This window comes from Erinaceus europaeus, chromosome 4 (assembly GCF_950295315.1).
Source record: "Erinaceus europaeus chromosome 4, mEriEur2.1, whole genome shotgun sequence".
In the NCBI taxonomy this organism is placed as follows: domain Eukaryota; kingdom Metazoa; phylum Chordata; class Mammalia; order Eulipotyphla; family Erinaceidae; genus Erinaceus; species Erinaceus europaeus.
Window position 1 is genome coordinate 54,347,532 of NC_080165.1, and position 26,882 is coordinate 54,374,413.

At 46.7% G+C, this 26,882-nt stretch overlaps 2 protein-coding genes across 10 annotated transcripts; one reads left to right on the forward strand and one right to left on the reverse strand.

The window, feature by feature from the left end:
- Nucleotides 1-1,244: 1,244 nt before the first annotated feature.
- Nucleotides 1,245-21,979, reverse strand: CCHCR1 (coiled-coil alpha-helical rod protein 1). 9 transcript variants are annotated; one of them, XM_060189434.1, is made up of 18 exons: nt 21,902-21,979; nt 20,755-20,821; nt 20,469-20,676; nt 16,698-17,001; nt 15,216-15,379; nt 14,666-14,801; nt 14,382-14,492; nt 13,810-13,959; nt 10,131-10,241; nt 9,939-10,045; nt 6,528-6,640; nt 6,318-6,375; nt 6,025-6,161; nt 5,688-5,876; nt 5,496-5,597; nt 2,289-2,440; nt 2,004-2,175; nt 1,245-1,505 (listed from the first exon to the last, which is right to left on the reverse strand). In XM_060189434.1, the coding sequence occupies exons 2-18, from the start codon at nt 20,768-20,770 to the stop codon at nt 1,396-1,398; spliced, it is 2,340 nt and encodes a 779-aa protein (XP_060045417.1). In that variant the 5' UTR covers nt 20,771-20,821; nt 21,902-21,979; the 3' UTR covers nt 1,245-1,395. The 9 variants fall into 9 exon arrangements, with proteins under 9 accessions (XP_060045417.1, XP_060045415.1, XP_060045413.1 ...); XM_060189432.1 differs by having other exon boundaries at nt 20,755-20,888; nt 21,902-21,962; XM_060189430.1 differs by having other exon boundaries at nt 21,861-21,911.
- A 282-nt stretch (nt 21,980-22,261) lies between these two features.
- TCF19 (transcription factor 19) lies at nt 22,262-25,781 on the forward strand. The gene is given in 6 exon segments (XM_007532339.3): nt 22,262-22,468; nt 22,837-23,394; nt 24,135-24,687; nt 24,920-24,959; nt 24,961-25,022; nt 25,024-25,781. Coding segments are annotated over 5 exon segments (1,029 nt in total). The 5' UTR covers nt 22,262-22,468; nt 22,837-23,156; the 3' UTR covers nt 25,160-25,781.
- Nucleotides 25,782-26,882: the final 1,101 nt, after the last annotated feature.

The following is a 26,882-nucleotide window of genomic DNA, read 5'->3' on the forward strand; positions in this document are numbered from 1 at the left end:
AAGCTGATGTGTAACCTCTGACGGTGGCGTCCCTCATTTTAGTGATCGATTCGGGACCCAGGCACCCTGCTTCTGAGTGACTTAGTCCTTGATCACCCACATTTGTTTTCCCTTCCCCTTCACACACATCCTTCAGTAATCAGGACTCGTCTGTCATTTCCATAATCACAGGGATTTCCACCCTTCATCCCTCAGAGCCTGTGGAAGCCAAGGGAGCAAACCCCGCGTGGGGAAGCAGTGTAATTACAGGGCTAGAAGACGCTGTGCGGAGGGGGGTGTTGGTGCCTTCGAAGAACACCTGGGATGCAAATAGCACCCAGAACCCCACCACTCTCAACTCTGCCCCCGAGGCTCAGTTCTTCCCCTGGAACTTGCACTCCCCTCAGGACCCAGGCATGCCGCTGGCCTGCAGGAGATTTCTTGTCACACAGGGGCCTCACAGCAATGACCTCTGACCAGTTTCACCCTGGAGCCACACAGCATGACTTCTGGTAAGGAACTATGTGTACATCCTGATTCTTTCTACCCACCCCATCTGGCTCCATCAGTCATGGCCCAGAGGCTCAGAAAGAACCTGTCATCTTAGCCTCTTCCTCCTTCCTCAGGACTCTACCTCATGCCCCTGGTCATCAACTCTGCGCATACCTTTGCCCTCCCCTCATCTTTAGATCTCAGTCTATCTTGTCTAAGTTTCTCAGAGATCCCTTTAGTACTTAGTCCTCAGGGACACTCTGCTCAAGTCTCAGGAATAGTGTGCCCCAAACAGAACTCACGCCCGCCACACCCGATTATTCCTTTCCTGGTGTTCCCTACAGTCAGCAGCCTGGTATCCCTGGGGTGCTCACAGAAACCAAGCCCAGAATACCCCACCCTGGAACACTGTTTCTCAGCTTCCATAATACTTTCCTAATAGGTCTTCCTATTCCTACTCCTCCTCTTTCCCTTATACCCAGCCAAAACCTTTTCTGCACAGCCCTTCAACAAACAAAATCTGTAACTATTGAATAAATCCAAACTCTGTAAGGCCATGTCTCTCTTCAGCCTCTCTACTTTTCTCCTTTGCTGTGAGGATTCTGTACCACAGGACACTTCTTGCAGGACCCCCATGCAATCTAGGAAAGGGGGTCAGAAAAGATCATCTAGAGAAAGATCTCTGTGTGGGGCCACTTATGAGATTTCCAGAACAAGACGGTTGTGGGGAGAATTCCCTTGTATTCCCAGAAATAACATGTCCGAACAGTAGCTCCAGTATAATCATCTTTATTGAGTCACAGAATTCACAGGCAACTTGGCGGCTGGTGCCCCCCAATAGGGAAGCAAGGATGCTAACCCACACACAGCCTTCTCAACCCACTTCTCCAAGATCCTCTTGTGCCCCCATGGAGTGCTGTCTGCTCAGCGGTAGATGGGAGCAGAATTCTGGTTGTCTCCTTGAGAAATAGCTTCCTCTTTGGAAATGGCTTCACTCAGGCCCTGCAGGTCATCAAGCAGGACTGACAGGGATCCTGGGAAAGAAGACTCCAAAGTATAAGAGCCAGACAAGAGAAAGCTGTCAGAGTCGGCCTGCAGAGGAACAGGGCTCCCAGAGGATATGAGGGTTATGTGGGAGAGAAATCCTTTAGTCCAAGGCCGGCGTGGGTAAAAGGAGCTGTAAGCCTACCACATCACAGAGGACAACACATTTTCAGAGTCTGGAGCAGAGGCTCCCTTCCTCTGTAAACCATTATTTTTTTTTCTAAGTATATTTGTGTGTGTGTGTGTGTGTGTGTGTGTGTGTGTTTAATAGTGATTTACAAGATTATAAAATTATAGTGTACAGTTCCACGTCAAACCCACTACCAAAGTTCTGTGCCTCCACCCACCCAATGGTAGCCACCACAGTTCGCACACAAAGTCTTAGTGACAGTTTTGTCTACTTCTGAAGTGTGTGTGTGTTTTTGCAAGAGCATATATTTCAATTCTCTAGATGAGTAAAACCATCTGGTAGTTGCTCAGACTGTTACCTTTAATGGACTCCCTGGTGGAGAGAACTGCTTCTGGGCGTACAGGTACTGGTGATCCTGGGGGCTCAAGGCTCGACTCCACAGGCGTTTCCTTATCCAGCAGGGAAGGCAGTACTGTCAACAGTCGCTGCTGCTTGTAACGGGAGAGGAGACCCTCCTGCTGCAAGGTGGCCTGGGAAGGAGAGGGTTAAAGGCCACCTAGCCTGGGGCAGAGCCTCCCTTCCCCTTTCCACACCTCTATCCTAAGCAGGTCTAAGAAGGGCCCTGGTCTCTGTGCTCCCCTACCAGCATGATGTTCTTGTCCTTCTCAAGCTCCCGTACACGCTGGGTTAGCCGCAGTCCCTCCTCCTTCCAAGCCTCATCTTGTAGGCGCCTGAGCTCCTGGTTCCGTTCCTTTTCACGGACCGCTTTGCGCTGCATTTGACGCAGGGAGACCACTATGGGGGAACCAGAGCACAGAAGGGGCATGTGTAGGCAGCTGAGAGATAGCAAAACATCATGAATACCAAACTAGAATGAGGCAGGAATGCTGTGTCCCCAGTTCTGACACCAACCATGCTCTGTGAGGGGTTGGCTGATGCTCTAGGATCCTGAAAATCTGTGAACCCAAAATTCTATCCCAGCCCCAGTGTCCCGTAAGAGAGAACTGAATAGAGGCCGGGTGGTGGTGCACCTTGTTGAGCGCATGTATTACAATGCAAAAGGACCCAAGTTCGAGGCCCTGGTCCCCACCTGCAGGGGGAAAGCTTTGTGAGTGGTGAAGCAATGCTGCAGGTGTCTCTCTGTCTCTCTCCCTCTCTATCACCCCCTTCCCTCTTGATTTATGGCTGTCTCTATCCAATCAATAAAAGATTTAAAAAATTAAAAAAAAAGAGAGAGAACTGAATAAAGACTGGATACTGGACTCTGTACATTAATGCTCATTTTCTTAAAGTGTCAACAAGTGGCTTGAATGGCAGAGCATGGACTAACATGCCTGAGTTTCCTGAGTTGATTCTCAGTACTGCTACATGTATCAGAATGATGCTCTGTTCGCCCCCCACCCCATGTGAAACTCACATGCAAAGCTTTCCCCCTGCAGGTGGGGACTGAGGGCTCGAACCTGGGCCCTTACACATTGTAACATGTGCGTTCAACTAAGTGCACCACCACCTGGCCCCATGAAACTCTTATCTCTATCTCTCTCTCAGGTGTAATTAATAAAATCTGGGGGAAAAAAAAGCTTCAAAAAGTGTGAGAATAGGGAGTCGGGTGGTAGGGTGGTAGTGCATCAGGTTAAGCATAGGTGGTGCAAAGCGCAAGGACCAGCGTAAGGATCCCAGTTTGAGCCTCCGGCTCCCCACCTGCAAGGGAGGGAACTTCACAAGCGGTGAAGCAGGTCTGTAGGTGTCTTTCTCTCCCCCCTTCTGTCTTCCCCTCTCCTCTCCATTTCTCTCTATCTCATCTAACAATGACGACATCAATAACAACTACAATAACAATAGAAAACAAGGGCAACGAAAGGGAAAATAAATAAATATTTTAAAAGTATGAGAATAGTATTGGGACTACATCAGATTATTTCCAGGTTGGACAGCAAGTTCACTAGGTAGGTCACCTGCCTTGCCAAGTGCATGGCTCAGGTTTGAAACTCAGCATCACATGGCAGGTGCTATAATACCCCAAAGGAGCTCTGGTGCTGTGCTATCTCTCTCCCTCTCCAAATGAAAAAGTGACTGGAAGCAGTGAAATCACATATGTATGAGGCCCTGGCTCTGCTGAAAAAAGAAAAAAGAAAACCTCCCAAGACAAAATAGTCTCATTTAAAAAAAAAAAAAAAAAAGGAAGAGGGCAGGAATAAATAGCATAATGGTTATGCAAAGAGACTCTCATGCTTGAGGCTCCAAAGTCCCAGGTTCAATCCCCACACCACCATAAACCAGAGCTTCTTAACTAGTACTCTGGTTAAAAAAAATTAATTAAGGGAGTTGGGCGATGGCACAGCAGTTTAAGTGCATGTGATGCAAAGCACAAGGACTAGCATAAGGATCCTGGTTCGAGCCCCCGGCTCCCCACCTGCAGGGGAGTCGCTTCACAGGCGGTGAAGCAGGTCTGCAGGTGTCTATCTTTCCCTCCCCCTCTCTGTCTTCCCCTCCTCTCTCCATTTCTCTCTGCCTATCTAACAATGACGACATCAATAACAACAATAATAACAACAATAAAAAAAGACAACAAGAGCAACAAAAAGGAAAATAAATTAATTTAAAAATACAATAGTAAAATTAAATTAAAATAAACAATAAAAGGAATAAATCAAAACATCACTTTGTGGGAGTTACAGTTAAATAGCTATGATATTTGCAACTTACTTTAAATTATTCCAAAAACCATACTCTTAACAATGGTGGCGCAGCAGTAACACATAGGACTTAAATGTATAAGGTCCCAAGTTCAGTCCCCTATAACACATGCCAGATTGGTGCTTTGATTCTCATGAATATGTAAATAAATCATAAAAATACATACCTATAAGAGTATGTATATAGAGAGCTAGTGTCACAAAGGTTAATAAATGGTACACCTAGATAAAACATAACTCCTCTAAGTTTTTGAACATTTCCCTAAGACAGGAGGGATAGCATAATAATTAGGCAAAGAGACTTTAGTATCTAAGGCCCCAAGATCCCAGGTTCAATCCCCCACATCACATAAACCAGAGCCGAGCAGTGCTCTGGAAGAAAAAAGAGAGAGAAAAAGAAAGAAAGAAAGAAAGAAAGAAAGAAAGAAAGAAAGAAAGAAAGAAAGAAAGAAAGAAAGAAAGAGAGAGAGAGAGAGAAAGATAGAAGGGAAGGGAAGGGAAGGGAAGGGAAGGGAAGGGAAGGGAAGGGAAGGGAAGGGAAGGGAAGGGAAGGGAAGGGAAGGGAAGGGAAGGGAAGGGAAGGGAAGGAAAAGAGAAAAAAAGCCCGTAAGAATCAAAGATAATGGGGAGTCGGGCTGTAGCGCAGCGGGTTAAGAGCAGGTGGCGCAAAGCACAAGGACCGGCATAAGGATCCCGGTTTGAACCCCGGCTCCCCACCTGCAGGGGAGTCGCTTCACAGGCGGTGAAGCAGGTCTGCAGGTGTCTGTCTTTCTCTCCTCCTCTCTGTCTTCCCCTCCTCTCTCCATTTCTCTCTGTCCTATCCAACAACGACAACAACAATAATAACTACAACAATAAAACAACAAGGGCAACAACAAGGAATAAATAAATAAATAAAATATTTTAAAAAAAATAAAATTAAATTAAAAAAAAAGAATCAAAGATAATGGCTGGTGTGTGAGCCTGGGTGGTGGTGACTGGCTTGTGGCTCAGGCAGGAAGCATGCGGTTGCTTGCCCTGGTGCTGGCTATATGGGTGGTTCACCACCTGAGAAGTCATCTGTGCCATTCCTGGATAACTTCATTACTTGCATACTTCCAAAAACACTTCAAAAACGTTTTCAATTCTTCCCGGAAGCCTATGTCAAATCTCACCGGCTTTGGCATGCTCTCTCCGAGCCTCATTCAGTCTCCTTTCTGATTCTGAGAGCTGTTCCCGAAGCCGAGTTTCCACTTCTGCCACCTTCTCTTGCAGAGCTGGGGTGAAGGTGCAAGAGGGATGTGTCAAGGAAGCCTTGGTTGGCTGTTCCCACCCCACCCTCCATAGTACACTCACTTCCTGCACACCTTGCCCGTAGATCTCCTGTTGTTGGGTCAACTCCTGCCGGAGACTGGCAGCCTCCTCTGTGCTCTCCTGCTGGCCCTGGCGAGCTGCTTCCAGCTGCAGCCCCACACTGGCCAATGACTCCTGGGTCCGCTGGAGCTCCTGCTCCAGCTGCTGGGCCACCTCACTCAGCTGCAGCCGCTCTGCCTCTCCTAGAAGAGGTGGATCTCTAGTCTCTCCTCTCTTCAGACCCCAGCTCTTCCCTCCTCCTTTCCATTCCCCCCCCCCCCCATGCTCTCTTGGTCCCTGATCCCGTTCTCAGGCTCCAGCTCAGCTCTATAACTCCAGGGCCAGACACACCTTGCTCCCGGGCCCGGCCCACCTCCTGCTGGATGAGGTGGGCACTCAGCTGCAGCTCTGCATCCAGGCGATTCCGCTCTTCCCGTAGCTGCTCCAACTCAAGGCTCATATCCGTGTCTGGTGGGGGTGGAGGGCAGCTGAGACAGGGAAGAGAAAGAGTTGGGGAATCACCCAGCTGCCATAGTCACCAAGTCCCATCTTTCCTGGGTCTTCATGGTTTGTGGTTCCTGCACCCAACACCTTAAAGCCCTACTCTCCTCCCCCAATCCACTCCAGGGGTCCCCAAACTTCACCTCTGCTGCTCCCTTTCCTGGCGCAGCTGAACAAGGGCCATTTTTCGAGCCATTAGACCTAGGGATAAAAAAGCAGACAGCAACAGAAAAGTTACTGAAGAAGGGAGACAGAGAAAGTTAACCAGATGGCCAAACTAGTGAGAAGGCAGAACGACAGAGGGTGGATGACAGCTGGTGGGACAGGGCATATATGGCAGTCACCCAACGCACCCTGAATGGTGTGCACCTTTCGGACGGCATAGCTGACTCGGTTGCTGAGGCCAGGCAGCCGGGCTACCGCCAGCTCCACCTCTGTCATTGTACCCAGGAGCCAGGTCTGAAAGCTAGAGAAGGCACAAACGTCAGCAACTCTTCAACCCCACCTCTTTCCCAAAAGCATTTGGCTCCGAGGGGGAGGGTGGACACTCGGCTTGCTGGGGACAGCGGGGGATGGGACACGGTCTTTTTGGTGGTGGGAATGGTGTTTATGTACACGCCTATTAAATTGTATGTTTATGTACACTCCTATTAAATTGAAAAACTGATTGTATGTCTCGAACTTTTTAAAACACAGACTGAGTCTTTTTAATACATAGGCTGAGTCTTTGATATGTTGACTCCCTCAAAAGCCTAGACCAGGTAGTAGAACAGAAGCAACAGGTGGCACAGCTATATACAAGATGTTGGGTATTATACAGCAAACCCTAACAAAGGGACCTTTCAAAGTTAACCCAATTACCAAATAATGTAATGATAACAATAACTATCCACTGTCTTCTTGAACCCTAAGACAGCAGGAACCTCACATTTCCACTATAGAACCTATATTTCCCCCAGTCCTGGAACCTTAGGTGGGGCACACTTTCCTGCATGCTTCTCTCAATTCATATCAAATAATACTGCATCTGCCAATCACAACCTAATCAACGCAACGAGTGCCACCCCAGAGACTGTGTCCAGAGACTCCAGGTGTGGAATGACAACCCTTCAGCTTCATCACTCGAGTAAGACCTTTCCTTTCATAGTATTCTCTAATTCCATTCCAGGTGGTTCACTTTCTAACAAAGTCCCAAAACCTAGATATAGACCAGGTTCTGTGAGAGAGAGAGCATATGTTCACACGTATCCATAAACTAGTGCAAAATATATACCTGAAAGCAGAAGTACACAATAGTCTGCAGTGAGTACTCTCCAACACTTCATCTGCACTATTCCAACCTTCAGGTCCATAGTGGTTCAACAATTTGTTTGGCTTTGTATATTATTAACTTTCTTTTCAGCCACCAGGTTCTAGATGCCAGCATGATGCCGACCAGACTTCCCTGGACAGACGACCCCACCAATATGTCCTGGAGCTCCGCTTCCCCAAAGTCCCACCCTACTAGGGAAAGAGAGAGGCAGACTGGGATTACGGATCGACCAGTCAACACCCATGTTCAGCGGGGAAGCAATTACAGAAGCCAGACCTTCCACCTTCTGTAACCCACAATGACCTTGGGTCCATACTCCCAGAGGAATAGAGAATGGGAAAGCTATCAGGGGAGGGGATGGGATATAGAGATCTGGTGGTGGGAATTGTGTGGAGTATCCCTCCTATCCTATGGTTTTGTTAATGTCTCCTTTTTTAAATAAATAAATAAATAAAATAAAATATTTTTTTTAATTTAAAGACTGAAAATTCAAGCTCACTGTTGTCAGAAAAGCACAATCCAGTTAACTCATTAAGAAAAAAAAAAAAAAAAGCATAAGCATGCAGCCTGAGAGGTGGCACAGTGGCCAGATTGTCAGATTCCTAAGCATGAGGTCCCAGGTTTGTTTCCTACCACACATGCCATTATGACGCTTTGGTTCTCCATTTAAAAAAAAAGAAAAAAAAAGGATAGGAGACCCAGGAGGTATAGTGATTGAAGGCCCAGATTTGCAAGCATGAAGTTCCCAGTTCACCCCTGGCAACCCAGGTGGTACTTATTCCAGTTCCACGGTACCTCCGACATGCTGCCAGAACTTGAACCTAAGAAGTATGTCAAAACCTACCCAGTGAGCTATCTCCCTGCTCCTTCAGTTGCTGTTGATTATAGTTACAGAGCTCTAAATTACCATCTCTCACAATTCTGACACCAGTGAAGGCCTGCTCTTGTGTTATATCAGCTGACTGTGCCAAAGCAGAACCAGCATGGATCACAAAAGTTGAGAAACTCAAACATGCCTCCTGGAAGGAGGGTCAGGCAGCACCAGGGGCAGGGCTGGAACTTCCCAGGAGAGTCCACATCTGCACCAAGCAAGTGGATGGCAAAGGCTAGAGGGTGTAGCTCCCAAGGCACGGCAGAGGTCATGGGAGGTAGTGTGGTGGATAGAGCACTGGACTTTCAAGCATGAGGTCCTGAGTTCAATCCCCAGCCGCACAAGTACCAGAGTGATGTCTGGTTTTTTCTCTCCTTCCTATTTTTCTCATGAATAAATACATTTTTAAAAAAGAGCGAGAGAGAGAGAGAGAGAGAGAGAGAGAGAGAGAGGGTGAAATCGAGGCACCTGCAGCACAACTTTACTGCTTGTGAAGCTTCATACTTGTGGGTGGGGAGAGAGTAGAGCTTGAGACTGTAGCATGTTTGTCCTATCAGGTGTGCCACCTCCTGACCCCGAAATCTAAGCCATATCTAACAAATCTGGCAATTATCCAAACTTAGATTGTTTTAAGCCTAGTAAACATATTAACAAGAATCATTTAGTGCTGTCTTGGTAAAGTAAACCCCCATCACAGCGTATCTTTCTGTTCTCCTAAAAAAGGAGGCACATACAATGGGTTGATTTGGGTGATACTTCATTCTAACTACTCCCATGCACATCTGATTTATTATTATTATTATCATTATTATTATTATTATTATTTTGCCACTAGGGTTATTGTTGGGGCTTGGTGCCATCTGACTCTACAGGTCCCAATCCCTTCCCCCCAGCACACTTTTTTTTCCTTTTGGTAGAGAGTGAGAGACAGAGAAGGAAGGGAGGGTTACTACCAGCACAAACAAGTCTGTGCTTCTCAAGAGTTCTTTCTAAAGGTTACGTAACAACAGTTGGGAAGAAAACACTTGGAAGGTTGGTATGAGAGGTTTGCAGCTGCTCAAGAAGGAAACTGGCACATGTTTTAGAAGGCTCATCTAGTAAGACAGTAGAGAACAGATTTAAATGAATAGATTAAATCTGTTTTCTTTTTTTTTTTCCCCACTCCCCGCGGCCGCCCCCCAAAATCTGTTTTCAATGGAACACAATATGTCTGTAAAATTTTAGAGAGAAATAGAGACCTAAGTATCCATACTCCCCATTCCAGAACAACTCTGAAGGTGAAGTTCCTCCTTGATGCTCTCCTTTGCTCAGGCTGGGACTAGACTGAACTGCAGAAGAGTTGCTCACCTCCAGCCAAACGCACAAGGACCATGGTGTGAGTGTGGAGGGGTTGCCAGAAAACAAAACAAAACAAACAAACAAACAAAAAACACTGGGACTTTTACAGGGCTAAACATCCCAGGCCCTGCATCCTCCACCGGTCAATTTTCCAGCATCTCTCCCTGAGGCTTTTTAACTCCAAAGCATCAGCAAAGCTGGAAAGCAAACATTACTACTCCACCCAACCTCCAACTCAGATACCTGTTAACAGCACTGACTACAAGCTTCAGCTGCTCCTCAGTCTCAGCTGTCTGCTGCTTGCGCCGACGCTTGGCCTCCTGTGCACGGTTCAGCTCCATTTGCAGGGCCTGGGAAAGATACAGTGAAGATAAGTTGTTCTCTCTCCTTGGGTTTCCCAGGCCTCCCCAGGCTCTGCCTGTTTCCGGCACTGACCTTGGCGCCCAGCCGCTCCACCTCCACCTCCGCAGTTCTGTCCTGCAAAGAGCGCTGCAGGATGGTCTGCTCCTGGCTCTGGGCTGTAGCTTTTTCCTGAAGTTCTGCCACCTGGAGAGAAAAGAAGAGGAGGTTGGGCAAGGAATGTCTAGAACTGTGGGGACACTGGAATGAAGGGACAGGCATACAGTCTCTGAAAGAAGACCATGTAGGGAGGTGGTAGCAACGGTATGGAATTATACCCCTATTGACGTGTAATTTTGTAAATCAATAGTAAATCACTAATAAACAAACAAAAAATAGGAAAAAATAGAGACAAAAAAGTACATGGAAACCAAGTATTGATAGATATTTACTACTTGGTTTATACTTTTTTTTTATTATTATTACTATCTTTATTTATTAGATAGAGACAGCCAGTAATCAAGAGGGAAGGGGGTGATAGAGAGGAAGAGAGACAGAGAGACACCTGCAGTCCTACTGCATCGCTTGTGAAACTTTCCCCCTGCAGGTGAAGACCGGGGGTTTGAACCTGGGTCCTTGTGCACTGTAACATGTGCGCTCAACCGGGTGCACCACCACCGGCCCCTTGGTTTATACTTTCTTTCTTTCTTTCTTTCTTTTTAATATTTATTGATTCCCTTTTGTTGCCCTTGTTTTATTGTTGTAGTTATGATTGTCGTCGTCGTTGGGTAGGATAGAGAGAAATAGAGAGAGGAGGGGAAGACAGAGAGGGAGAGAGAAAGATAGACACCTGTAGACTTGCTTCACCACTTGTGAAGCGACTTCCCTGCAGGTGGGGAGTCAAGGGCTTGAACTGGGATCCTTATGCTGGCCGGTCCTTATGCACATCTGCAGGTGTCTATCTTTCTCTCCTCCTCTCTGTCTTCCCCTCCTCTCTCCATTTCTCTCTGTCCTATCCAACAACGACAACAACAACAATAACTACAACAATAAAACAACAAGGGCAACAAAAGGGAATAAATAAAATAAATATTTTTTTAAAAAAAGAAAGAAAACAACAAGAGCAACAAAAAGGAATAAATAAATATTTTTTTAAAAATAGTATTCTGTAGACTTACCCAATCCAAATTTATCTAAATAAATGACACTAATTCCAAAGTAATACTAAGTCAGCACTGCATGGTTACTATATAGTTATATAAACTTATCAGTACCTAACTATATTGATTTTGTGTATTAGAAAAAAATGTCGTGGTCCAGGAGATGGCGCAGTGGATAAAGCATTGGACTCTCAAGTATGAGGTCCTGAGTTCAATCCCTGGCAGCACATGTACCAGAGTGATAACTAGTTCTTTCTCTTCTCCTATCTTTCTCATTAATAAATAAAATATTTAGAGGAAAAAAAAAAAAAGGAAAAGAGGGGCCAGGCAGTGGTGCACTTGGTTAAGTGCATACATTACAGTGCACAAGGATCCAGGCTCAAGCCCCTGGTCCCCACCTGCAGGGGGAAAGCGTCACGTAGTGAAGCAGGGCTTCAGGTGTCTCTCTGTCTCTCTCCCTCTCTACCTTCTCCTCTCAATTTACTCTGTCTCTATACAATAATAAATAAATTAATTAAAACATTTTTTAAAAAAGGAAAAAATGTTTAAGGAGGACCTAGAAGGGGTTGAATTGTTATGTGGAAAACTGAGAAATGTTACACATGTACAAACTACTATATTTTACTATTGACTATAAACCATTAATCCCCCCAGTAGAGGAAAAAAAGACCATGCAAGGAGATAAGCTGGGGTTCCAGGTTCAACCCCCAGCACCACCGTAAGTCAGAGCTGAGCAGTGCTCTCTCCCCACCCCACCCTCACCCCATCTTTCTCTCTGTATCTTTCACTAAAAATAAATAATACTTTGAAAAATATTTATGATTTAGAGAGTGACACTAGAACACTGCTCAGCTCTGAAAAGAAGTCTTTTTTATAGCCATTATGCTGTCTCCTCGGCCCAAAAAAAATAAATATTCAAAAAAGAGAAGGGAAAAGCAGCAGCAGCAGCAGCAGCCACTGGAGTTCCCGACACTGGAATCTGAATCTAGTTTTCCTTCTAAAAGCATGTTCCATGTGTCCACACCTTGTTGACCAACACATAAGGACCCGCCTCCTTTGCCTATGTCACCCACCCTAAAACACTGTCACCTACTTACTTATAAGTCATTTCTAGGGAGTTGGGTGGTGGCGCAGTGGGTTAAGCGCACGTGGCGCAAAGTGCAAGGACCAGCGTAAGGATCCCAGTTTGAGCCCCCGGCTCCCCACCTGCAGGGGGGTCGCTTCACAGGCGATGAAGCAGGTCTGCAGGTGTCTATCTTTCTCTCCCCCCTGTCTCCCCACCTCTCTCGATTTCTCTCTGTCCTAACAATGACAACATCAGCAACAACAACAATGAAAAACAAGGGCAACAAAAGCGAAAATAAATATAAAAAATTAAAATTAAAATAAAAAAGTCATTTCTAACCATGTTATCTCATGTTGGTCTACTTCCAGTCTCTCTGTTGCATTATCTTTTCTATTTTCTTTTAAAAGCTTATTGTTACTTGACTCTAGTTATTTGTTTGCCTGCTGTGTATGTCTGCTCTACAGCACAAGCTCCATGAGAACAGATACTTGTCTGTTTTAGCTCAGTGTTGTGTTCCTAGTACACAATAACTACTCAAGAAATATCCAATATTAAATCACTAATAATTTTTTTTTTTTGCCTCCAAGGTTATTGCCGGGACTTGGTGCCTGCACCACGAATCCACTGCTCCTGGAGGCCTTTTTTTTTTCCTTCCCCTTTTTGTTACCCTGGTTGTTTTACCATTGTTGTGGTTACTATTATTGTTGTTATTGATATCATTGTTGTTGGACAGGACAGAGAGAAATGGAGAGAGGAGGGGAAGACAGAGGGGGGAGAGAAAGCAGACCTGCTTCACCGCCAGTGAAGCGACTCCCCATGCAGGTGGGGAGCTGGGGGCTCGAACCGGGATCCTTACGCCCGTCCTTGCGCTTTGTGCCACGTGCACTTAACCCACTGCGCTACCACCCCAACCCCCTAATAAAATTTTTTAAAAGAAAAAGAAATATCAATGGGCCAGGTGGTGGCACACCTGGCTGAGCATACCTATTACAAAGCACAAGGACCCTGGTTCAAGTCCCCAGCCCCCACCTGCAAGGGGAAAGCTTTGTGAGTGTTGTAGCAGTGTTGCAGGTGTCTCTTGTCTCTCTCCCTCTCTATCATCCCCTTCTCTCTTGACTTCTGGCTGTCTATCCAATAAGTAAAGAAATAAAATTTAAAGAAAAAGAAATATCAGGCTGGGGGTATAGCATAATGGTTATGCAAAGAGACTCTCATGCCTGAGGCTCTAAAGTCCCAGGTTCAATTCCCCACACTGCCATAAACCAGAGCTAAGCAGTGCTCTGGTCAAAAAGAAAAAGAAATACCTGTTGGTGCAGTTCAGGCGATAGTGCAATGAATAGTGTTGGACTTTCAAGTATTAGGTCCTAAGTCTGATCCCTAGCATTGCATGTGCCAGAGTGATGCTATAGTCCTCTCTATCCCTCTTTCTCACTAATAAATGAATAAATAAAATATTTCTTAATACAAGCAATATTTGTTGGATGAGTAACATCCCTATGTAAGGAGCGAGGAGTTGAAGAGAGAATATGGAGAAAGAGGGCCAAGTGACCTGTCCCTTCAGCTGTTCCACGAGTGCTCTGTGCTCCAGGTCCTGGGCCTTCAGCTGCACCATGAGGGCAAATACTTTATCCCGCCAACCTTGCAGCAGGGACTGGCACTTCCTGGTGAAGTCGGGCTCCAGGCCATCAGAAGACTGAACCTGTGGGTGGAAGAAGGGAGCAGTGTGTGCATTCCTGGGGGAGCAGATGAAGAGGATGGCATCTTGGTTTTCCCTCTGATCTGCCCAAATAACAGGAGCTACAGCGAGAGGAGAGGAAAGGGGACTGGGCAGTGGAACACCCAGTTGAGCACACACATTCAAGCCTCATGTGCCCATCTACAGGAGGGAAACTTCCCGAGTGATGAAGAAGTGCTGCAGGTGCTCTCTCTCTCCCTACCTTCCTTCCCCTTCCCTCTCAATGTCTCTCCCTAGCCAATAAATATTAAATAAAACTTAATAATAACCCTAAGAAGGCTCCCCTGGCAAGCTCTAGCAGCATGCTATCCTTTCCCATCCTCAGGAAGGCACCCAGGAGGTGTGGGTGGGGTGGTTGAGGGACAGGGGTCTGGAGCAGCACCTACCTTCCTAGCCAGCTCTTCCTCCTGTATGGAGAGGATGTGTATAAGGCTGTCCACACGCACCTGCAGCAGTTCTGTTGTTGTGTGCAGACCATCCCGCTCCTCCTTCAAGTGCTGCGGGTAGATGGGAAAGGAAAGAGCTGCCGCCTCAGTAGCACCTCCATGTTGGCCCTCAGGGCACAGGCTATCCATGCCCCTGACAGCACCACCTTCTCTCCTGGGGGCTGTCGACCTGAGCCTTCAGTTCACACTCCCTACACCTGAAATGCACCCTGCACTCTTCTCACCTGCACGGTTTCTAGAAGCTCCTGTCGCTCAGGTTCCCACCTTTGACCGCGGACCTCAGGAGGAACTTGATCCCCCACGTATCTCCTTAGATTTTCAACCAAGGTCACCTGAGCCTCCAAGTCTTCTTGGGTCTTGCTAGGGTGGAAGTAAGAATAGGGTAGCCGGGAGTCAGGCTATAGCACAGCGGGCTAAGCGCAGGTGGCGCAAAGCACAAGGACCAGCATAAGGATCCCAGTTCAAACCCCGGCTCCCCACCTGCAGGGGAGTCGCTTCACAGGCGGTGAAGCAGGTCTGCAGGTGTCTATCTTTCTCTCCCCCTCTCTGTCTTCCCCTCCTCTCTCCATTTCTCTCTGTCCTATCCAACAACGACAACAACAATAATAACTACAACAATAAAAGAACAAGGGCAACAAAAGGGAATAAATAAATAAAATAAAATATTAAAAAAAAAAAAAAAAAAAAAAAGAATAGGGTAGCCAGCAGTGGGGTACTCTAGACACCTGCTACTGGGACCTACTCTGGCAAACCCACAATGTGCACCTTGCTTACCTCAGCTGCTTCTGTAGCAGCTGGGCCTCCTTCTGGGCCACTGTCAGCTCCTTGGTTTCTCCTGCCCTCCTGGTTTCCAGACTATTCAGAGACTTCTCCAACTCTGTAGCTTTGTTAGTCAAACTGGAAAGAGCCTGCTGGTGAGCCTGTGTCAGGGAGGAGAGCTTCGGAGAAGAGAGATTTCAGCCGGGCTAAGCTCATGCCACAGCTGGGCTTTCCAAATCCCCCTGCTCTGTCTTTGCCCCTTCCCTCCCAGTTTGTGATCTCTGACAACAGCCCAACATAGCACATTGTGCCCCACTCTCCAGTCCATCAGCAGTTCCGGTCAGGACTCCCACCAATACACATCTTCACTTCTCTAGGCCTCCACTGCCACCGTCATTTCTGGCCCAGACAACTGCAAAAATCTCCTGACTGGCTTTTTAAAACCTCCAGACCATGAAGATAGCATAGTAGTTATAAAAAAGGACCTCCATGTCTGATGTTCTAAGGTCCCAGGTTCAGTCCCCAGCACCACCATAAGCCAGAGCTGAGCAGTGCTCTGGGAAGTCACTCATGAGGCCTGTGCTCCCAATCCTGCTCTTTGCTCACTGTGAAGCTGAACATCTCCCACCCAAATTCACCTGCTCTTTTTTTAGTTGACTAATCAAAAAAAGTTTATGGGGGCCAGGTGGTGATGCACCTGGTTGAATGCACATATTACAATGCTCAAGGACATGGGTTCAAGCCCCCGGGTCCCCACCTGCAGAAGGAAAGCTTGGCAAGTGGTGAAGCAGGGCTGCAGCTGTCTCTCTCCCTATTTCCCCTTCCCTCTTACTTGCTGACTGTCTCTATTCAATAAATACAGATAAAAAATGTTTAAAATATTGTATTTCCTAATGAAAGAAAGATACACAAAAGGAAACTGAGACACAAGAGCACTGCTCAGCTCTGGCTTATGGTGGTGCTTGGGATTGAACCTGGGACCTCAAGAGTCTCAAGCATGAAAGTCTTTTGTAAAGCCATTATGCTTATCTTCCCAGTCCTAACTGATTGATTCAAGAGAAAGGAGAGGAGAGAACCAGAGCATTACCTTTGCACTTGTGATGTCTAGGATAGAACTTGGGCCCTCAGGGAGCTGGGCTGTAGCGCAACGGGTTAAGCGCACGTGCCGCAAAGCGCAAGGACCAGCCTAAGGATCCCAGTTTGAGCCCCGGCTCCCCACCTGCAGGGGAGTCACTTCACTGGCAGTGAAGCAGGTCTGCAGGTGTCTATCTTTCTCTCCTCCTCTCTGTCCTCCCCTCCTCTCGATTTCTCTCTGTCCTATCCAACAACAATGACAGCAACAACAATAATAATAACGACAATAACAATAAAAAACAACAAGGGCAACAAAAGGAAAAATAAATTTAAAAAACTTAAAAAAAAAAAAAAAAACTTGGGCCCTCATGCTAGAAAGTCTGATGTTTTATCCACTACACCACCCCTGGGAACAACATTCACCTGCTCTTGGTGCAGCCTCTGAACCTCTTCTAGCTCTCGCTGACTCCCCTCCTCCAGGTTCTTCCGGATAACCTCGGCCCCAGCCAAGGCAGCACGCAGGCCCTCAGCCTCAGCCCGACCAGCTTTTTCTGCTCGTGCCAGAGCCTCCAGCTCCATGGCCTGTGACTCCAGCCTCATCTTCTGCTGCAGTGAGGTCTCCCGGAGGACTCGGACCTCCTCCTCAAGGCGCCGCAGCTCTCCCAGTTGACGAGAAATCAACTCAGCCTGCTGGCTCAGAGCCTGTGACCCTGCTATCTCCACAGACCTTCAAAGACAGGTTAACACAGGTGAGTCTTGTCTCTGGTACTAGAAGGGCGGCCAAAATCCTAACTAGAACTAGGAGAAGACCCCTCCCTTTATGTCCACGGAGGGGAAATGGGAGATGAGCAAAGCTCACAGGACCTATAGACTAGCTGAGATCATGGAATATGATGTCAAGATAGTGAGTTATCTATATACAGGAGATGTACCCCCATCATTAAGTCACACGTGAAAGGTGAAAGAAAGAAGGAAAGAAAGAAAAAAAGGGGAGTCAGGCGGTAACACAGCGGGTTAAGCGCAGGTGGCGCAAAGCACAAGGACCAGCATAAGGATCCCGGTTCGAGCCCCCAGCTCCCCACCTGCAGGGGAGTCGCTTCACAGGCGGTGAAGCAGGTCTGCAGGTGTCTATCTTTCTCTCCTCCTCTCTGTCTTCCCCTTCTCTCTCCATTTCTCTCTGTCCTATCCAACAACGACAACAAAAACAATAATAACTACAACAATAAAAAACAACAAGGACAACAAAAGGGAATAAATAAAATAAATATTAAAAAAAAGAAAGAAAGAAAGAAAGGAGCATGTGCAAAGCATGGAAATAGCAAAAAGAAAGACTTTCATTCCTGAGTCTCCAAAGATCCAGTTTTCATCCTGGTACAACCATAAACCAGAGTTGAGCAGTAATCTGAAGAAAATATATATATTTCCTTATAATATATATATATTAATAATTATTAATAATATATATATTACATACACATGTAGAGATTTCTGAATTCTGATTTAATATATATTACATAATACTACATAGTAATATATATATTACATAATAATACATAATTAATAATAATATATATTACATAATACTACATAGTAATATATATATTACATACACATGTAGAGATTTCTGAATTCTGATTTAAGGGCAAGGAAAAGTGGAAGGGACAGAAGAAAGAGGTCACAGCAATTTGGGAAACGGTTCTACTGATAGAGCATTGGGCTTGCACGCTTGAGGCTCCTGGTTCAATCCCCAACACCACATGTATTGGAAAAGGGCTCTATCCAATAAATTTTTTTTAATATTTATTTTATTTATTTATTCCCTTTTGTTGCCCTTGTTTTATTGTTGTAGTTATTATTATTGTTGTTGTCGTTGTTGGATAGGACAGAGAGAAATGGAGAGAGGAGGGGAAGACAGAGAGGAGGAGAGAAAGATAGACACCTGCAGACCTGCTTCACCGCCTGTGAAGCGACTCCCCTGCAGGTGGGGAGCCGGGGTTCGAACCGGGATCCTTACGCCGGTCCTTGTGCTTTGCGCCACCTGTGCTTAACCCGCTGTGCTACAGCCCGACTCCCTATCCAATAAATTAAAAAAAAAAAAGTAGTGGCTTCCAGTATCAACAAACAAGGTCAAGTAAAGGCATTTATTGAGTATTAGGTATTCTGTGTGAGGAGTCTAAAACAGTAACAATAATCTACACAACTTCAACCTTGGGAAAATTCAGTCTCTATGTCACATCACATAAAGTTTAAACCAGTTTAAAGGCTGGTGAGGTAGGTCACCTCACCTTATGATGCACACAGCCTAGGTTTTAGTGCTCAGCAATGCCAAAAATTAAATAAAGTTTAAATCAGCTATAACATAGCTCTTTGAAGACACAACTGAATTTTTAAAGTTTGGTTTCTTCTTCTTTTGGATATAGACAGAGAAACTGAGAGGGGAAGAAGAGATAGAGAGGGAAAGAAACAGAGACACCTGCAGCTCTGCACCACCACTTGTGAAGCTTTCCTCCCCAGGTGGGGACCAGGGGCTTGAATCCAGGTCCTTAAGCACTGTAACGTGTGCACTTAACCAGGTGTACCACTCCATGGCCCCTAATTTCTTTCTTTCTTTTTTTTTTTTTTTTTTAAGATTTATTCAGGCTAAAGGAGTCCTAGCTGGCAGCCAAACTAAAAGAGTTGCCATGTCCTGAAAGGTAGGTATCCTTTCTTTGATAGAATCCAAGGTAGATCCATCCAAATTCCCACTCTAGAGCAAAACGACATTCTATTCATTCATTTATTTAGTCAGGGTAAGACCAGTCTCACAAAGCATTGCAATCAATAAATTGTTTCTGAGCTCTCTACCTCACACTTACTTATCCCTTAGAAAGGGATAAGTAAAAAAACATAAATTAGACCTCTAGAGATTAGGACATGTGGGCCAGACAGTGGTGCACCTGGTTAAGCACAAACATTACAATGTGCAAGGACCTAGGTTCAAGTCCCTGGTCCCCACCTTCACTAGTGGTGAAGCAGTGCTGCAGATGTCGCTTTCTCTGTGTTTCTATCCAACAATAAATAAATAAAAGTAAAAATATAATAATAAAATAGATTAGGATATGTTGAGAAGTCAAACAGGTTTAGACTCCTTGATGATATAATATATGGTAGCTCAGCCTTTGAAATTTTAAGTGCTAAGATTAAATCCCCGGTTTTATCAGGGCCAATCATATAAGTCTAGGCAATCTGCTAGTTCTAAACTTGAGATCATATGAGCTGAGCAAAATGGCATTCTAGTACATTTGTGAGAAGCAACACATGAAACATCAGTAGGAATCTTTATAGACAAGACAAACTGTCAGTTCCAACGGTGTATACTCCATCACAATGAATCCACAATAGCACAATATAAGTGTATAGTCCTAGTGTATACTTCTTCATAAATACATTTTTAAAAATTTTTAAATTTATTTATTCATGAGAGAGATAGGAGGAGAGAAAGAACCAGACATCATTCTGGTACATGTGCTGCCGGGGATCAAACTCGGGACCTCATGCTTGAGAATCCAGTGTTTTATCCACTGCGCCATCTCCCGGGCCACAACTTCTTCATATATCTTATACTATGTTGATTATGAATAGCTTTTGGTCAATCTGACTCTTGGACTTTAAATTCCTTGGTGTCAGGACCTCTCATTTTGTTACCCCATCCATCCCTAGTGTCTAGCACACTGCCTTATCGTTTATGCACTGTATGCATCAATAACTGCCAATGTAAAAAGAAACAAGGCAGTGGCATACCTTGCCATGTACAAGAACCTACATTCAAGTCCCCAGTCCCCACCTGCAGTGGGGAAGCTTTAAGTGGTGAAGCCATGTTGCAGGTGTCTCTCTTTCTAACTCACCCTGCCCTCTCTCTATTTTTTTTTTAGTCCAGAACACTGCTCAGTTCTGGCTTATGGTGGGGTTGGGGATTGAACCTGGGACCTCCGAGCCTTAGGTTTAAAAGGCTTTTGCATAACCATTATGCTGTCTCCCCAGCCCTCGCTCCCTCGCTCCCTGCCCTATCAATTTCTCTCTGTCCTATCAAGTAAAAGGAAGAAAGGAAGGAAGATAGGAAGTTATGGAATGAAGAGCTAAAATAGGGTAAGGAATTTAATTCAGTGAAGGGTCACTGGCAAGGAAGCCCAAGAAAAGGCAATAATGGATCCCTACCTGCCTCTCCACCCTGGTTTCTGTCCAGTGCCAGAAACATCTTGTTCCCACACCACCACTGGAGGTCTCTGGTTGTCTGGCAATCTTTTTGAGACATCTTCATGGTCTGGGGCTGGGAAAATGTCTGAGGCCCAGGTGGGAGCCATTCTTGGCACAGTTGAAAGGGGTCGAGCTTGGAAATGGGATGGGGGGATCAACCCAGTGGAACCTGAGGAATCACAAAGAGAAAGAAGGTCAATTTACCAGGAAGAGACAATCAGCAAGCCCTTTGCCAGGTGCCACTGACCTGAAGGTCGAAACATCTCTGCATTACTTGAGGTCTCTAGATTCTGTGTCCAGTCATCTATGTTCCCCTGGACAATAGGAGAAACAAGGACACTCCAATTCAATTTTTCAAGCCACCTTCCAAAGAGAAAGTCCCTACAATAACAAATCCATCATCCTTAAGTTTAACAGGCAGGTTTTGCCAATTCTTAGCTCTTTTTCTACTTCCCCAAAGAAGTAGCAAATACTCAAGATCACTTGAATGACCCATTCCGGTTCCTAGTAACTACGGTTTAACAGCCATGAGATAGATGGTGAGAATTTACTGAGAGAGGGTGAGGGGGCCCTTAGGTTTTTACTCATACTTTCAGGATTCTGGACTGTGCCTTTACCCTCCTCCTCCTCCAGTGTCTACTGTCTCTGGTGTTCCTGGTCGGAGGTGAGAAGGAAGAGATGCAGTGCAGGGGCTGGGAGCCCAGTCTCCAGAGCTCTCTCCATGGCTCGGCAAGGCCTTGGGAAAGGCCGTCTAGACACCACCAAGCCATGACTCCCGGGTCGGTCGTGCGGGCCCAGGATGAATGTGGCCACATGTAGGGCGGGGCGCCACCCCCAAAAGCCCCGGGAATCCAAACAGCCTAGACCCCCTTGGCAAAAAAAAAAAAAAAAAAGTCAGCTCCCTGACATCTCACTCAAACCCTCCCAGCAGCGGTCCTTTCAGTTTCTCTCCGCTGGCTCTTCACTGGCCATTCCCCTCGCCCACACGTCTCCCTTCAGGGGCCAGAGCGCAGGGACGGGCTCAATAGTCCCCACCCTCCCACCTGAATTCATCCAGCCCCCTACTCCGTTTCTCTGTTTCCAGAATTATCCTGGTCCCTCTCGATCGCCCTCATGGCTCACTCGGCTCTCACCCGCCGCACCTGCTCGGGCGTCTGCAGCCCCACTCGCCTCCCCCAAACACCCCTGAATGTTCCCTGCGCTGGACCCTCAGATCTAAGGCTGTTCTGATCACCCCTCCCGTTCCTTGACCCGGCCCCTGAGCCCCTCTTCCCCTATGGACCCCAGAACCCACCCCCACATCCCCCTCGGCCCCTTCCCGCCCCCAACCGACTCTTCCCGAAAGCCCCTTACCCCCGCGCGAGAGCCCCCCGCCCCTTGGCCACACCCCCTACACGGAAGTCCTGGCCTAGCCGCTATTCCTGACCGCGCCTGCGCAAAGCGGGCAGGTTGGCGCGCCATTGTAAAGCCGTTTCACCCGAAAGGGGGGAGCGGGAGTGGGGAGGAAGAGGTGCACGCAGGCGCAGTAATGCTTAACGTCGGTCCAATTAAGGCCTTGTGGCTTCTCCGCGCCTTGGCGGCTCCGCCCAACTCCGGGAACCGGGAAAACTTGTGAACTAATCAGAAAAAGCAGAAGGCGGGAGATCGGGTCCACGCCCCACCGCGTCGACCAATGGAGCGGAGGCTTCCTAGGAGTCGACCAATCAGAAACGCCCTGGGGGGCGGACTCGTACGGCTCAAAGTCCCGCCCGGGTATTTCAAAGGCGGGGTCATCGCTGCCCGCGCTCGGAGGCCTTGCCCCTGCTGGCGGGGCTTCTTTGAATACCTCGCTGTCAAACAGCCTCGGGAGCTGCCCAAGACTGAGGGGTCCCAGGATCGCCTGTATCTGGAGAGGACACCAATCCAGCACACCACTGCCTGATAGATCCGGAACTGGGCAGGGACGGGGAGGAAAAGTCTGGGTTCGTCTCTCATCATCTTGGGGGGAGGGGGCTCTTTCCTGTTTCATTCCATATAGTGAAGCTGGGAAGTAGGGGGTTTGTAGCTGCTCTGTTAGAGAACATAGTTAACTACCTTTGCACTGCCTTTTCCTCGGGGGTGGGAGTGGAGGCTGTCAAGCTAACTAGTTAGGAGTGAGGTTAGCCAACAGAGTAAGACATAGGCGAACAGCAAATATTACTCTATTTGGATAAGCAGAATTGACAAAGTTTTTCTTCAAATTGTACTGAAGTGACAAGTTAGTATTAACACAGAAGTCGAACCACACACGCATACACCCAGCATTTTGCATTTACTCAGAAGCTGCCTAACCTATTGTTCCTTTGCACAGATTGAAAGCTCCCGGAATATTTTGCGGCTAGAGGGTCCGACTCATTTAAGGGCACCATAGTACAAGTTCGTTTTTGCACTGCACTGGGACCTTCCCCAGGGTTTTGATTTGCCAACCTTTCCGATAATCACTACTTTTGCATCGTTTGTTTAGGCTCCATGGACTCTGAATTTGCATTCACGGGGTATGTTCAAAGTTAAAATTGTCCAAAGCACAGCTCAAGTTTGTATCGGATGGGAACTGAGACCACCGTGCATGGCTTAGGAGAGGGAAAGGTGATGGACAAGTAAAGTGGAAGTAGTGTGGAGGGGGCACCGCCCATGCTGCCCTGCTTCCAGCTGTTGCGTATAGGGGGCGGTAAGGGCGGAGATCTCTACACTTTCCATGCCCCAAACGGAGCCGGCTGCACCTACCGCTTGGGCTGCAGGGTTGACCTGTGTGATGTGGCCCTGCTGCCCCAACGGGAGCCTGGTGCCATCTCAGGAATCCACGCAGAGCTACACGCCGAGCGCAGGGGTGATGACTGGAAGGTCAGCCTGGAGGATCTTAGCAGCCAAGGTGAGCAGAATAACCTTGTGTTTGGGCAGTTGCAGTTCTGGGACTGGAAAAAGGTATTTTTCACAGGTCCTCTGTCTGCCTATTGGAAGATTATAGTCCAGACCTTTGCCTTCCCATGAAAAGTGTGCAATGTCAGAAGTCCTCCTACAGGGCTGTCACTTGATAGTTTGTTTAGCATCATCAGGGAAGCATGTGCATCATCCCCATTTGATAGGCAACAAAAATGAGGCACAAAGAATTTATCCAAGGTCCAAACCTGGCGGGGCTAGGATTTGAATTCAAACATCAGCTATGCTAATAGCTATTCTTTTGAGGTATAACTACGTGAGAGTGGGCATATCCCTGACAACTGAGACTCAGTAACTTAAAGTTCTGTGTCAAAAGTGTCAAAAGAAAAGCATGTTCCCAGCTAACAAGGAGCTCAATATCTGGCATTACCTCCTGAGGGACTCTGAATATGAAAAATACCTTAACAGGCATCATGTTGTGTTCCATAGATAATCAGATTTCCCCCATCCCTTTCTCTTTTTACTTTATTTATCATTGAATAGACAGAGAAATTGAGAGGGGAAGAGAGACAGAGAGACACCTACAGCTCTACTTCACCACTCGTGAAGCTTTCCCCCTGCAGGTGGGGGCCAGGGGTTGCACCTGGGTCCTTGAGCACTGTAATGTGCGCGCTTAACCAGGTGCGCCACCACCGGGCCCCATGACTCTCATCATTTTTTTCTCTTTATCAGGAACTTTAGTCAATAATGTCCGACTCCCAAGGGGTCACAAACTGGAGCTGAGTGATGGTGACCTTCTAACCTTTGGCCCTGAAGTCCCCCCAGGAAGCAGTCCCTCTGAGTTCTACTTCATGTTTCAGCAAGTCAAGCCTCAAGATTTTGCTGCCATCACCATCCCTCGGTCTAGGGGAGAAGAGGGAATCAAGGCTGGTTTCCAGCCCATGTTGCCCCCCCAGGGGGCTCCACAACGCCCCCTTAGCACCCTATCCCCTGCTCCAAAAGCCACACTTATCCTCAACTCCATTGGCAGCCTCAGTAAGCTGCAGCCTCAGCCCCTCACCTTCTCTCGAGGTGGGAGTGGATCACAGAGACAGCCTGTCCCCACTCCCCCTGGGGATGTGGAGAGCACCCCTTCTGCCCCGCCCCCAAGGAGTCGGAGGAAATCAGTTCACCGAGTGTTGCCAGAACTAGATGATGAGAAAGAGGTTTCAGAAAACCCCTTCCTTGTCCTTGCAGAACCCAGAAAGAGACCCCGTGTAGAGAAAGCCCCACTAACACCCAGTGGGTAAGTGAAAAGAACTTTGTATTAAGTTTACTACCAAAAAAAAAAAAAAAAAATTCAGTGCCTTTTCCTCTTCAGACTGGGAGGTAGCCCTCTACTTGCAGGGTGGGGAGGGAGGCAGACAGATGCTGGAATGGCAAATTCTGGGCTAGTGGGTCTGTCTAGGCTGATTATCCAGGGGGCAAATTCTAAGTTCCTATAGGTTTTCAACAACCCTGGTTTTGTTGCTCTTCAGAAACTGACGTGGCAGTCCTTGGAAGCACCCAGTGAGCACCCCCAATGGCTCTCCCTGAAGTTGGAGTTGGGGAGCCCTGTACAGCCCCTTGTTGCTACCTACCAAGAGGAGACAGTGGCCTGGGTTCAGTGTGATGGTTGTGATGTCTGGTTCCACGTACCCTGTGTTGGTTGCAGTGTGCAAGCTGTCAGGGAAGCCAACTTCCAGTGCCCAGGGTGTCATGTTGACATTCACACCTAAAGCTCTAGTGCCAAGGCACTAGAAGACAAAGCTAGAACCGCCAGACCCTGAAGTGCCAGTGGGTCTTGATACCCCCCTTCTTCCTTTGACACCATCAGGAGGGAATGACTGCAGGCAAAGGTCTTGCTATGGAGATGACCAGGGTGATGGAAGAGATAATTTCCCGCCAAAGATAATGTTGCTGCCAAGAAGTTGCCAGTGAACTGGAAATTACCAGTTACCAAGTTATTTTGGACACTGTAATCTGTGAGCAGAGCACCCATCAGTGTAGACTATGCTTGACAAAAGATTTTAAGTCCCAGCAACCCAGGAGGTAGTACAATGAATAGAGAGCACTTGTAAACTTGAGGCCTCCAGTATTACATGTGCCAGTTAATGCTCTAGCTTTCATTAATAAATCCTTTTGAAAAAATGTTAAGACCAGGATAAAACAAGCCCTCAATGTTGAAATTGTCACGTATGGCTTTTTTTTTTTTTTTTTTTTTTTTTTTTTTTTTTTTAAGATTTAGGTCACAGAACTTCCTTACTTGGTGGGTAGTCCTGTTGACAATAACTGTAACCTGGTTTCTCAGAGCTTTGCTTACTTATATCCAAATAAATGAGATTTTATTTACCCTAAGTATTTACTACCTTTGTGGACCTGATATTCCTTGCTTTCCAGTTCTTGAAGGGAACAGACTTGGTAAGATCTGTAAAACGATCCTTAGGAAATGAGTAGAGTGCAAAGAGTGTTGGGGGTGACTCATTTAGTAGAGCCATTGGAACCCCACCATAGAGTAATGCTGTTGCCTCTTCTATCTAGTCTCTCACCCTCTATCAAGAAGACAAAAAATAGCTACTTAGAATGGCACTGAACCCCAGCAATAGCCCTAATGGGAAAATAGCAAAGCAAACTCAAAAAAATGTATACACAGGGTGAAATGCAAGATGAAGAAAAAAAATTCAATATTGTTTAAGGTTTCTAATATGAAGGAAATCAGACCCATCATCAGGTTCATGAGGATGGTAGAAATTTAACCTGCAATGACAGAAAACCTGATGAGGCAGCTAGAGCTCATGCAAGCTTCATCCAATGGGTATCAACCTAGCCTCAGTACTTAACTGATTTTCTTCTGACACCAGCTAAAGCTTCCCATCATTAAACTTTATCACGACATTTTTTCCCCTTGGAACCTTGCATAAGCATAGCTATAACTCTATAATCAGAGCACACGGGGGGTTGATGACTCACTCACAGGGAAAGCAAAAATCTAAGTGGAAACTAAATGATTCCTGTTGTCAGGAAAGCACACATGGAGTTTCTGGCTAAGGCAATAAAGACTTGAGTTCCTATGATCCTGTAGAGGCCCAAGTATGAGAATCCCCAACTCAATCCCTGGCATCACATATGTTAAGAGTGGTGCTCTTTGGGGAGTCGGGTGGTGGCACAGCAGGTTAAGCGCAGGTGACGCAAAGCAAGAACCAGCATAAGGATCCTGGTTTGAACCCCTGGCTCCCCACCTGCAGGGGGAGTCGCTTCACAGGCGGTGAAGCAGGTCTACACGTGTCTGTCTTTCTCTCTCCCCTCTGTCTTCCCCTCCTCTCTCCATTTCTCTCTGTCCTATCCAGCAACATCAATAACCACAACAATGTTAAACAACAGGGCAACAAAAAAGAGGAATATTAAAAAAAAAAAAAGTGGTGCTCTGGTTCTCTTTCCTCTATCATTAATAAATATTAAAAA

Coding starts and splice junctions, on each gene's coding strand:
- CCHCR1 (XM_060189426.1), bottom strand. CDS start 21,322: ATGTGGCCACATTCATCCTGGGCCCGCACGACCGACCCGGGAGTCATG. Junction 14,802..15,215: donor CTGCTACAGAAGCAGCTGAG/GTAAGCAAGGTG, acceptor CTTCCACCCTAG/CAAGACCCAAGAAGACTTGG. Junction 1,506..2,003: donor CACCAGGGAGTCCATTAAAG/GTAACAGTCTGA, acceptor CTTCTTTCCCAG/GATCCCTGTCAGTCCTGCTT.